Source organism: Notothenia coriiceps, unplaced genomic scaffold, assembly GCF_000735185.1.
Source record: "Notothenia coriiceps isolate Sejong01 unplaced genomic scaffold, NC01 NC01_scaffold00031852, whole genome shotgun sequence".
NCBI lineage: Eukaryota > Metazoa > Chordata > Actinopteri > Perciformes > Nototheniidae > Notothenia > Notothenia coriiceps.
In genome coordinates, this window is record NW_011364553.1 from 206572 (window position 1) to 219435 (window position 12864).

Below are 12864 nucleotides of genomic sequence, written 5' to 3' on the forward strand. Positions count from 1 at the left end.
ACTCCAAACGATGAATATGACCGATGCACCGCCCGGTGGCCGCAGCAGGGGGGCATATGATAAAGTGAGGTGGAGGATGGTGTTTATTCTGGTGGTTGCCAGGCAGGTTATAAGACCCCCACTTGCAACCCCCTTCTCACACAGACACACACACACACACACACACACACACACACACACACACACACACACACACACACACCTACATAAGCTCTACTCCATGACGGATCCACACATGCCCATCTCCAGCCTGTGGAAAATGTGTCTCATGTTTAAATCCTCATTGTATATCTATGCCTGTGTGGATGGTATTTTGAGCCTTTCCCTGCTTATGTTGGTATGCAGAATGCGCTGAAGGCCAAATCTTCTCCAGCACAGTCTCTGTATTTTTGTTCTATTTATGACACAGTCCTTTCAAATTTCCCCTTTGCTATCCCTTTAGTTTGACTCCCCAGTTTCTCGGTAGCTGCAGCCTGCACCATTCTGTTTCATGGCTTCAGATTTACACTGAAAGCTCTCCTTAGACACGCTAGCTAAGCTACTGGTGTCTGTATGTGTGTGTGCGACTGTCTGGGTTGGATTGCTGCTCCCCTCAGAGACGAAAAGGAGACAGAGTGAGAGAAAGGGAATGCTGGAGAGGAAGCCACAGTCGAAGTATTCCTGATACTCCTAATTTACCTCTTTCCCTTAACCTCACACAACTCAAAGCCTGCTGATGAACAGTTTTGTTCTCAGACTGTAGCCATGTAAGATTCATATCTTCTAGTCCCGTTGGATGAAGATGTCGTTTCTTCTTTTCTGTTCTGCTAGCTTCCCATCCTGTGTGTCTGTTGTTGCCAGAGGCAGATCAGCTCTTTGACTCGAGCCCAAAAGGGAAGTATTACATCTCCACAAAGCAACAACAAGATGACCTGGCTTTTCTTGTTGAAGAATAAAGAAGACAAAGATTCAATTCAATGAGATACTTTGTTCAGCGTCACTGCTTCCATTGCTGCATTTATGTAAGGAATATCAACGTGCACGACCATGCACGTGAGATATTTTTAGTCCAATAACATTAGTGGTTTCATTATGTGATGCTCCTGCTCTGTTCTCCTTGTCAGGCGGGCTGATGTCATTTGGTTGGTTGGATGTGTGTGTCTTTGTGTGAGAGGGAGGCTTGTGAGAGAAACATTGAAAGAGGGCAAAAACGCGAGGGCGTCTGTCCTGGACTATTAATGCAGGATGACTTCTGAGGCTGCATGTTGTGGTGACTCATCCTGGGAAAGGTAGAATGAGCGAGTGCAGCCAGTGGAAGGAAAAACGCTGAGTTATGCGTCTTACTGCAGGCTGCTGCTGCCCTCAGAGCTGATCTGAGAGCAGCTCCATGTGAGCCAGCGTCACCACATACAGCCACAACACACATACTCTCAGGAGCCTCACTGGCACAGGAAGAGCATTAGGCAGGGTAAATCAGAATTAAACTTGGCTGGGGATTTGTTACACATACTAATACCAATATGATACCTGCATTTCAGAACTAAAGGGTTTTCTTCTTCATCTTTTTCTCTTAGAATCATTTGTATTTAACAAAGGAAGCCAGAGATCCCAAATATGAACTGTGGATAACCAAACTTTGCACAAATAACGTATTCTAAAGCTTGCAAAAACATAAATCAGACACTTTTTAAACAAACAATATATAAACAAGATCCATCTCAGCAGATATTCAATGCTAGTTTTTGGCACTTGACATGTTGCAATATGTAAGGACACTCCTGTAGGTGTCAGCATTAACTGATCATTGAAATATATTGCATTTAACTATACAACAGCAGTCAGTCATATAACCAATATGGAGAGAATTCACAATTTGTATTTGCATAATTTTCTAGATCAGTCGTTCCCTAGAGGGTATCAAAATAAATCTGAGGAGTCGCTGGATTCGAGGTTTGGAATCCTTTGCAATATTATTTATCAATTTGTCAATTAGTCGATAGTTTTGTCTTTTGGGTAGTTAAGATAAAACGGAGGGAACAGATTCAAGATTATCTCCATTAAATATTCTGAGCATTTCTTTTTAAGCAAATACCATGTGATTACACCACAACACATTATATAAATGCACACTATAATCTGGTCATTTTCTAGCATTTCCCCTGCTTCATACACAAGCTTTGTGTTGTCAGAGATTTAACGATGGAAGGCATCATGTGTCCTTTGGCTTGCTGGAGTTCAAACACGCAGATGACCCCAGCACACACAGGTAAAAGCATTTACAGCTCAGCGAGGCAGCTTCCTGCAGTTTAACCCCATTTTGACACTACTGTATGTTCGTTAGTCAGCAGGTAGCTCTCCCGTTTTCACTTCCATTATGCACAAAAAATTGTAACAGTATGTTTTTAACAGTTGATTACCCTGAACCTTAAGTATAATTCAACTGGAAAAAAAAAAAAAAAGTAAATAATCGTTTAATTTTGATTATGTTGTTTTCATAATCGTTGCAAGCCAAAATCGTAATTGCGATTAAAATACGATTAATTGAGCAGCCCTATGCACAACATTACATTACACATTTTTGCTAGCTATAGCTTCTGCGGCTTGACTCATCTTTGATGCCTGTTTCATACAAGCTCTGTTTTGGAAAAAGACGAATATCTTGAATTTCTAGAATATTTCAGAGTGTGTTGCATGTTTCTTACTTTGTTCTAAACGCACAGAGCCCTTTAACCTTTCACCGGGGCTACATTGCTCTTTCTTTGTTTCCCACACCTCACTGTGGCAACAAAGCTTAATAATCTAAGTTTGTTTCAGCCAGATGGACCAGACCACTGGGTTGGGAACAAATAAAAGGTAACAACAAATGTTCCACCAGATCAATGCATCCTTTGTTGCTTGAACATAAAACTAATCATTACATCTGCTCCTGCTGTGTTCTTCATTTCTCAGCTGGAAAACTTGTGTCCTTTAATAACGCTGAATGAATGAAGTGGGTTTCCCTCTCTGTAGATAATTGATGATTAGGGGTTATGCACAGTTATTTAAAAATGTCCTTTTACCGTAGAATCTATTTCAATCTGAATTGTAGACGCGGGTTGTGTAAGCACTCCTGTTTTCCTATATAGGCTAACATGTAATTTCCATCCAGTGGAAATGATTCCTTGGAGGTTGAAAGACGGCACTCCACAATCCTCCGATCGGAGAGAGGTGACTGGTCTGCTCTGATCACATGTTCCTCTCCCTCTCTTACATTCCCTTACTCTGTTGCAACACTCCTCATCTCTCTCTCTCTCTCCCTCCCTCCCACTCTCTCTGTGTCTCAGTCTTATGTCTGTTCTGTTTGCGTGGTGGAGGGTTTTTCTTTTGGGAAACATTTTCAGAGGATGTGAATGAATAAGGGGAAAGGTTGAGTTTTGCTTCGGCGTCGGACAGCATGTGTACGGCTCTCTCCTGTCAGACTGACACTTCCCCCTCTCCTCCATAATCTCCCTCTTTATACCTCCTTTCATCCTTTGCCTGAGGACTGGGCTGTCTTCTTCATCGTCATGTATTCCCTGGACGATTTTGGGTAAGCCAAAGCGACTCCTATCATTACCTCGTTCTCTATCTGTTCTTTAAGTTGTTCTGTAATGTGTGAGTAAAAGGGCAGTTTGCTTTTGATTGGCTGTAATGATGCTACTTCTTCTCTCTCTTGTGTTTCTGTTTAAGCCTGGCTCATCTGTCAGACCACAGAATGCCGCTTTTTTGAACAGCACGTGTAGGATTGTTTGAAAGAAAAACCTGTTTGAAGGAGAACCTGTTTGTCTTTACGTCTCCAGCTCTACATGCTGTGTTAAATAATGCTACTGGCTTAAGTTGGAGAGGAACAACAAGGGAAACGGCAAGAGGAAAATCTCCTGTAGGAGTTGCCGACTTTCTCTCGCCTGTCTCCTTCTTTCCAGCCCTCTGTCTGTGTTTTCTCTGGAGCCAGCTGTTAGCAGAGGCGTCTGATTGGTTACCCTTTAGCAATATGTCATTGGTTCAGTGTTTTTCCTGGGAAGAAGGAACAAGTCCCTGGATGTCTGTCAGTGTTTGGGCTCAGCTGCTCTCTGCCGTCCACAGGATGGATCCCATCTGACTCGTTGTGTGAGAAAGACAAACAGGAAGAAAGGGATAGAGAGCGCTAATCTCAGAATGGCTGCATGAGTGGGACTATCAAAAGCCAGATGATGCAAGGATAGAGGGTTCTCTATATAATATGGCTTTGGCAGATTACAACGTAGTGATTTGTTGGAGCTCAAATACAGATGTGGATCCAAGTGGGGCAGAGTAGATAACATCAGAGGTTTAGGCTCCATCGCTTGCACTCTAGTAATCTACTGTATAGTACAGCAGATCTCTCCCACAGTATGTTCATTACTTACGAGGCACTGCTCATTCTGACACTGAAAGACACTTGGAGCATATATTACAGCTTCTCTGCTCACATTACTTCAGGGAACGTGGTCTTAAGGGTATCTGCATACATTTAAACATTTAAGTGTCTAATAAAACGACTACACCTGTAACGTATTTTGTGGTGTTGTGACCTTATTATCCCCAAAGTGTTCAACAATTTTCAAGCCAAGAGACATTTGTAGTTTAAATTAAGGGAACATTTGGATGTCCTTTAATGGTGATGCTTGTAACATGCATCAGCGCCATAAACGATGTTTGTATCCAGTTTGAAATCACATTATTATGATACACTATTTAGATCTTGGTCATTTTATCTATATATTTTAAACGGTCATCAGACACGAAAGTTATCAGAGGAACAAGCTTGAAGTGAAGCTGTTTTATTCAGTCATTTTTTTTAACTTATTTTAAACAAACTCCCTTAATGCGACGTGTCTTTACAGCACCACTAATGTATCTTTTATTATTGTTTGGATTAAGAGACCCCTAGTGGCAGAATAGGATATTGTGTGCGTTTTAATTGGCCAATATAGGGTTTCTGAAACTAACTAAACTCTCTACATAACACATCTAACCATTGTTCCTCTCCGTTAGTCTGTCGGTTACTTCTGTTCTTGCCTTCTCATCTTCAAGGTATTTCAGCCAACAAATCAAAGCACGTCATAACAGAACATTAGTTGATAACGGAGGATACGAATAAAAGTATACAAGTCTGTAATTCTACACTAAAGAATTGTAACAGAAATGTATAGACTTCCATTCCTTCTGTCAGCTCAAAGCGCCTGTGTATCCTATCGAGGCTTCTCCTCCAAAAGGAAGTGGTGTTTCCCTTTAAGGATCAGGATTAGTGACGGGACTGAAGAGCGCTGAGGAAGGTGGAGGAGAATGGGGTGGGGGAGGGGTGTGCACAGAAGTGGGGGTTGCTATCCATATTGTACTGTATGTGTCCATGACAATTAGCCTGAGGGTCTATTGGCTTCCACAGAGATAGATAATGAATAAGTGATGTCTTTATGGAGGTCAACATGCTGATATCTCTCCAGGAGGCTGCTGATATGATACCGCCAAACCATCATGATTTATAATCGAGGCTCATGCGATAAATATTGATTCTGCTTATCGATATAAACCAGTTGTGTGATGCATTGTAGCTTTGACTGTACTAGGTCACCGTATAAACCTTTAGTGGCTGAGCCGTCATCTCCACATTGCTTATTATAATAAATCATTCTTAACCCCTCAAGTTTTATATTTTGGGAGCACAATGGGGAAAGAACCCCCAAAAAATCCTTTGTTCACGACTTTTCATTTCTCAGAACCGTATCATTTTATCCAATGAAAGTGTGCAGGTTTTTTTTCCCGTCACAGTGACTTTATGATCTGACACATTCTAGAGATCATGTGCTTCGTAGTAAGTGGTACCTCAAAATAATGTTATTGGCATCTGGAATATAATATCAATATTGAAGACCTAAGGTGATATAATTACCCTAATATATAGCTTTTTGTATGACTGATACGTACAAATAAACAAACGCAATCAGAACCCTTTAACAGAAAAACTCAATTGAAGGGCAATGTAAGGAAAAGATATGAAAATATGTTCGTAAAATACTTTATTTAGATCGATTTGCAGTAGTGTTGTAGTTTGTGTATGTTTTATTTTCGTACAATAACCCATCAAAAACAGAAAGTAGAAAGTTTGAGCTTACTTTGGCATCGCGGAGTATTTCTCAAGAATTCCTCAGGAACTGTCTGAGAAAACAAAACATGTGTGAGAGAGGTTTGGTTACTTCTAAGACACACTATCTGCACACTATTTGAATTTTCATTTATAATTACAATTTTAGGACCCATGTCTACAATCAATATACTTCTTCCTGTGACCTTAATTGTTGTTAAATAATTGAAGTTTAGAGTGTACTCCTTCTAACAGAGTATAGATCATTAGACATCTAACCACATCCCTTCTAAGTGTCATCCCGGGTCTGTCCTGCATAATGACATGTTTGATGCTCAGTGTGATCACTTCCCTGCAGCAGATTAGTAATTGCTTGTTATCATTTTTGAAACGTTAGTGAGCAGGCAGGGTCCTCTCCTCAGGGCCCAACAGAGACTGTGTGTCACAGATCAAGCTTGTTATCATTTCCCCGGCCCGCCACACAAGTGTCCTGAAGTCACGCTGAACACTGAGTGCCACAGACGAGCCAATGGTAACTCATCTTTGCACAGACGTAACTGAAAGCTTTGAAAAAACAAATCCCTGTTGACTGACTGCTCATCAGCCAATCACGGTTGACTGTGACCCTCATTTAACCAATCACAAGTGGCATGTTGTGCCCTGTCACGCCCCATGGCGGTGTGACTGTGTCGTTTTGTCTGCTGTCAGTCCTGTGTGTGTATATGTGTGTGAGAGAGAGAGAATTAATCTGCGTCTGAGTGTTTTGCTCTTGATGCTCACAATGACAATGCTCACCATCTAAGTTAAGGGTGTTATCATGCAAAATGTGTCCAACTACTACTAAACACAAAGAACCGCTGAGGCTGATGGGAATCACATTAGACAAAGTCAGGGGGGACATGAGTGTTTATACCAAATTAGATGGCAATACATCAGAGAGTTTGCAAGACATTTCACTTAAAGCCAAACATTTTAACCTCATGCTGGCGCTACAGAGGAACAGGATCATCAAATTCAACAGCATTCTCGTCTGAACCAGATTAATTTCATGGCATCATTTCATCTATTCAATAGCTGATGAGATATTTTAGTCTGGACTAAATTGGTAGGCCGACCAACCTAAGAGCTATGGTGCTAGCATACCTAAAAATAAACTTGAGTGTCTAGCTTTCTTTTTTAATTAATCTGGACACAGTCCCTCTAGCCAACGATAAAACTGATGACTTGGTAAATGTCTCTTCTGTATGTCAATTTGTGATCGAGTGTTAGAGCTCGTTAATTACTCAGTGGCTGTTAATGGACCTTCAACACACACTCATCTTCCAGTTGGTGCGTGTTGAGCATGTTGGTGTGTACTCACCCGCTGCATGTGTCCTCTGAGGCAAAGGACACCCCAATCAATAGGAGCCGGCCTCAGTATGGACCGCTGGGTGTAAATACAGGCTGGACTTAATACCGTGTGGCTATGGCAACAGCAGGCAAGGGGGGGCGGTGGGTACCCGCACTTAACCCCAACAACACCCCCCCCCCCCCCCCCCAAAAAAAAAACCCACTCACTAACATTAGTGTGTGGGGAATGGGGGGTAGAAGCTGGTTGAGACGGAAATGAGGTAATCTCCCCAGGGTTAACAATAGCACACACACACACACACACACACACACACACACACACACACACACACACACACACACACACACACACACACTCATCTGTCAGACAACAGGCTGGTCAATGACTTCATCTCTGCCAGTCTGTCCGTCAGTCATCTCTTTGTTGCTGGAGAGATCCCAATAGCAAACGCAGCAATACAATAATTGAGATCTTAGGGACATTTTTTAATCTTTTTTCAAATGGATGTTTTTGTTCATTGTGCCGCTGCCACTGCTGTTTGTAGTTCATCTGGAATCAGGCTCTCTGCAGGAGGATTAAAATGCTTTTAAGGAGTGGTGTTTATGAGGTGATGGAGCAGCACAAGAGGGACTCATAAACGTGTTGTAGACGGATCGCTGCGGTTGCTGTTGTTGTTTTCCTGTTTACCAAAATGGACATACAACGGGTCCAAGTGCTTCGTTTCTGCCTCCCTCAGAGTGTCAGTGACTCAGGGTTGTTTTACAGCCACATCGCTGCCAGGTTTGTACGAACGCTTGTGTGTCAGTGTGTATGGATGTGGTCATTTCCACTTCCAGTATATGTCAGCGATGACTGATGGAAGATAAATGTCAAAGGAAGGAAGTCAACTGAGAGAAACAAGGAGAGAAAATGTGGAGAACTTTAATTAACAATATGTGAACCCGTTCAATATTTTGGTTAATGAGGTGCAATCGCTGTGGGCACAGAAAGTGTGTTGTTGTTCCAGCAGTATGGATATTTCCCTGTATTTTAATCAAAGCCAAAATACTAATCTGTCAAATTAATCTGGCTGCAACAAACTGTCGCTTGGACGCAGAATTGAGGTTGTTTTGGATTAGTTATTGTGTGCGTGGATAACTATATTTGGCACAAAAGTGCGAAAAGCAACTCTTTGCATAAGAATTAAGTGTTGAAAGTTGTGACTCTGATCTGTTTTGATGATCCTCTTTGTGTCGTTTCTTCCTCCCGCCTGGTTGCATCCTTTCAGTGAAAGCCAGAGTGATGCAACCCTCTGTGTGAACACCGAGCAGCTTCTTTATTCTAAACACTCGGCAGCCTCTCATAGAGCATCTCTGAATAGCAGGGCTCTGTAAGCGCTCCATACATGTTTAATTCACATGAGTATTGAAGACATCATGGCTTCTGGCTAAAGTGGCAGTCTTTCGGGCCAGTGCACTCCTCTTCCTCTCTGTGTTCTGCTGGGAGGAGGGATGATATGGAGAGGAGATGGAGAGAGGGGAGGGAGGTTTGGTGGTTGCTGCTGTCCCAAATGAGAAATAGAGGATCAAAGAGCCCTGTTGGCTGTCTTGTTATCACAAGGGAGAGGAAGAAGGGGATTTAAAAATAAAGGACAATGAGGTTTTATGTACACTATGTGCAGCTGCTGCTTCAAACTGACCTTACTATGTGGGACACCAGCACATTAAACCTGAGAGGAGCAGCTTCATCATTCAAACCATATATACATTTCACTTTTTTGTTTTATTTCACAGTCATTCAAATCATTGATAGTTGGAATACATGTATTCAGCACCGAGGACTTTAATGTGCTGAACAGTATATCAATAGACTGTCAGTGTGGATAGGGAAAAGAAAAAAAAAATCTCAGGAAGACAAATTGACAGATATGAAGACATTTTGGAGAAGCAATAATATGTATCATGAGATTATTTAATTTGTCTATCATCAGATATTTTGACATTGTGTTTACTCTTTCAAACACTGTATTACAGCCGCCAAGGGTTTGATTTGTTTGTCAACTGGATTATAGAAAAAAAGTACTAGCTCAATATCCATGGTAATTTAATTAAATAGAATATGTACTATAACAACACATGTAGTGATATAGGCTGTTATACATATCCCCTAAGCCGGAGTGAACAGAAGCTGCGATAATACAAATACAATATGGAGAAACCAAAGGACAATATGAAGTGATTGTTCACTAAATGAAGTATTCTGTGTTAGTATTCAGCGTAGTGAAAGCTCACCATTCTTTCAGGTATTGTCCAGTACACCTGTAATCATGTATTTCCTTTTATTGTAAAACATGTGAATCACACAGACAAAGACATACAGAATATAGGTCAAAATGCAAATGTTCCGCCACTCGAATAAAAAGTAGCAGCGTGGCAAACTGACACATCATGATGAGATTGAGCTTTTTGCACACAAGTGGGACATTTAGCTAAGAACATAAGCACATTAATGCCGCTGCATTAATACCATTAAGATGGCAGTTCGTTCTCTCTCTCTCTCTCTCTCTCTCTCTCTCTCTCTCTCTCTCTCTCTCTCTCTCTCACTTGTAGGTCTTCTGCAGTATTACATCGAGGCAGGGGTAACACAAACATACTACGGCTTAGTACAGTTCTCACAATCTGGACAACATGATGGATCAGGGATTTTGGCGCTCGGGGGACTTTGCATAGATACAGCTATATTGTTGGTGAAACTGTGATGCATTAGTGGAAGAGATATATTTATGCCTTTTTAAAGCTTAGTTTTTAAGTATTTTATCCTCACTTTTCTAGTCCTTAGTATAAAGTAGTAAACATGGAATTAGGCTCTGATTGTAGTTCAGTTTGCGATACAATCATTTTGTTTTTTAAGGATGACTTTAATGTTGAGTTTTTGCATTTTCTCTAAAATATTTAAAACAAAACTCACAAAAAAATATATATAAAATGTACTTTTTCAGTTTCTTGCAGATAACAGGAATGACAATCCTTCCATACCACTCATTAGCCAGTAAGCTTAACTTAGATTTTTGCATCACTCACAATGACTATGCTCACACGCTGATGATTAACAGGTTTAATTTGAACCAGATGATGGCGCTGAAGAAAACGTTAAGGATTACCAAAGTTATAATGTTAATGTCTGAAATATATGTATATGTATATATCAGGCTACTATGTTCTATATACTATAATTGAGCTGTGTTACATCCCTTGCTGCAACTTTACTGCTCTTCTTGAGATATGACATCTTTCAAATTTCTTGCTGTTTCCTCAAAACAAGAAACCTAGCTCAGTTTACTTACAAATGACACTGTTTCTAAGCAGTGAGGTTGGCTTGTTCTGCTTTTGGAGCCCGGGCTTTCTTCCCTCCGTGCTCCTGTGAACAGTACTTTCCCCATGGAGCAGATTAGAGGTCTTGCACGAGAGTTAAGTCTGCGTTAATTTAGATTTAAGACTGCGAGGTAATGATCATCCTGCCAGGCTCTGTCTCTAATCCAGGCAGACTGAAAGACCTCTTCTCTCTGTCAGCTGGACCCCAGCACACATCCAGACACACACAGGCATCCATACTGTAAATGTATATACCCCCACAGTCTACACTATACACAGGGGGTGGCTTTGCCCTCCCCCAAAATACCCGGTGAACCCCAGAGGCTTTAATCCTTACGGTGATGGAATAATAACAACTAACCAAATCTTCTATACACAGTAATTAATCTTTCCTGTGTGTGTGGGGGGGGGGGGCTTGTATTGCTATCTTTATGAGGACCAAATTAAACATTTAACCTTTCTAGTGAGGACATGTGTGCATTGTGTAACAACTTGGTCTGGTAGAATGACATTATTTTCCATATATAGCATAATACAAATATTTAAACATACTTCACATTGAAAATAGAATGCTCGAAAAAGCAGCTACAAAAATACATAAAACCAATTTGTTTATTATTATATATATTGTATGTTTAGCTTCAAATAAACTGAATATCTGATCTGAATATAAGAGATCTATGCACTATTAAGTTTACAGTTGACTGTGAATCACCTTCGGTATACAGTTGAGGGCATAGTGGACTCCCCTCTTTTGTATATAATCTTCTCTTGTATGATTGCAACTTAGAAAATAACTACATTATTTTTAAGGTTTGGACTTGGTTTTTAGAATAGGGTTAGAACTAGGATCAAGTTAGGTATATGTATTTATTTGTGATTGTTGGGGTAGTGAATATGTTATGTCAATGAGGTATAATAAGATAACATGTGTGGGGAAGTTTCTGTTACCCTAAGCTGGCCCTTCACTAAAAATATCCTCACTTTTATTTTGGGTGTACGCACAGTATGGGTACCATAATATACTGTGTGTGGGTGTATAATTATGTATTTCTCTTCCTGTTTGAGAAGGATTGGCAAGAAATCATAGAGTCCTCAGTCTTAACAACATAACAGCTATGAATGTCAAGTCTGTTTGTGCTTTACATTTCACAATATTCTGTCTGTACATCCCGCTTATGTCCAGGTCAAACACAAACTGGATAGATAATGCTCAATTTGGAGTCTCCCCACTACCCCAGACAGCCAGATCTCATATTTTCCAGCATATTACTCTGTTGAGACCATAGAGAGGTGAAGTCCCTCCCTTTCCGGGGGAGCTCCATGGGACCGATTTTTCTGACAAATATTGCGATTGCGATTCGATTTGCGATATTTGTTTTTAAGCGACCCAACGGAAGTTTATTGTAAAATGCGGCCATATTTCCGGCTAGGAAGGTCGCATCACCATGCTCCCGTCTCTAGCACCCCTGCAGCCCGAGCTACAAGTGAAATAACTAAACGTACATGAAACTTCCGTTGGGTTGCTTTAAAGTCAAGCTTCAATTTAAGATTCACCCTGTAATAGATGTAGAACATGTGATGGAGCATTACTAACCTGACTCAGATGGTTTGTTTCACCAAACCATCTAGGAAAGCTCCATTGGAAGCCATTTGGAACAGTATTTCAAAAATACTTGGCAGGTGATTGGATCAATCTGTCATATTTGTATTTATTTATAGAAGGACCATGCATACAAAAACATTAATCTCAGCAAAGAGAAGAGATGTAATATTAATATGCCAGTTTATAGCTAATGGCTAATTTCCATATGTGGTCCTCAGGCAGGTTCATAACAATCAATAAACAAATAATAACATTACTTTTTCACATAGACTCGGCCAGAGTTGATGTGCTGGAAATTCACATAAAACTTCCATATTCATAAGTACAGCATTGACGCATAAATTTAGTCCGAAATATTAATAAACTCACTCTCGTAGATACATTCACATAAAGCGCATATACATAATTAAATAACTCGGACATCCGATTTAGTCCAAAATTTTAGCAGTTTACTGATATC

General features: G+C 40.6%; 1 protein-coding gene across 3 annotated transcripts in view; it reads left to right on the plus strand.

Moving 5' to 3' along the window:
* The window catches only part of evla (Enah/Vasp-like a), a 35650-nt gene that overhangs the window by 780 nt on the left and 22006 nt on the right, over positions 1–12864 (plus strand). Inside the window, exons 2-3 of one of the 3 annotated variants that reach the window (XM_010788369.1) lie at positions 3128–3186; positions 3303–3547. The exons of 1 other annotated variant lie outside the window; for it this stretch is intronic. In XM_010788369.1, the coding sequence (XP_010786671.1) occupies positions 3525–3547 (23 nt within the window). In that variant the 5' untranslated portion in view covers positions 3128–3186; positions 3303–3524. Of the gene's footprint in view, positions 1–3127; positions 3187–3302; positions 3548–7896; positions 8229–12864 lie in introns of those variants that run through there. One more of the 3 variants, XM_010788368.1, reaches the window with a different exon arrangement.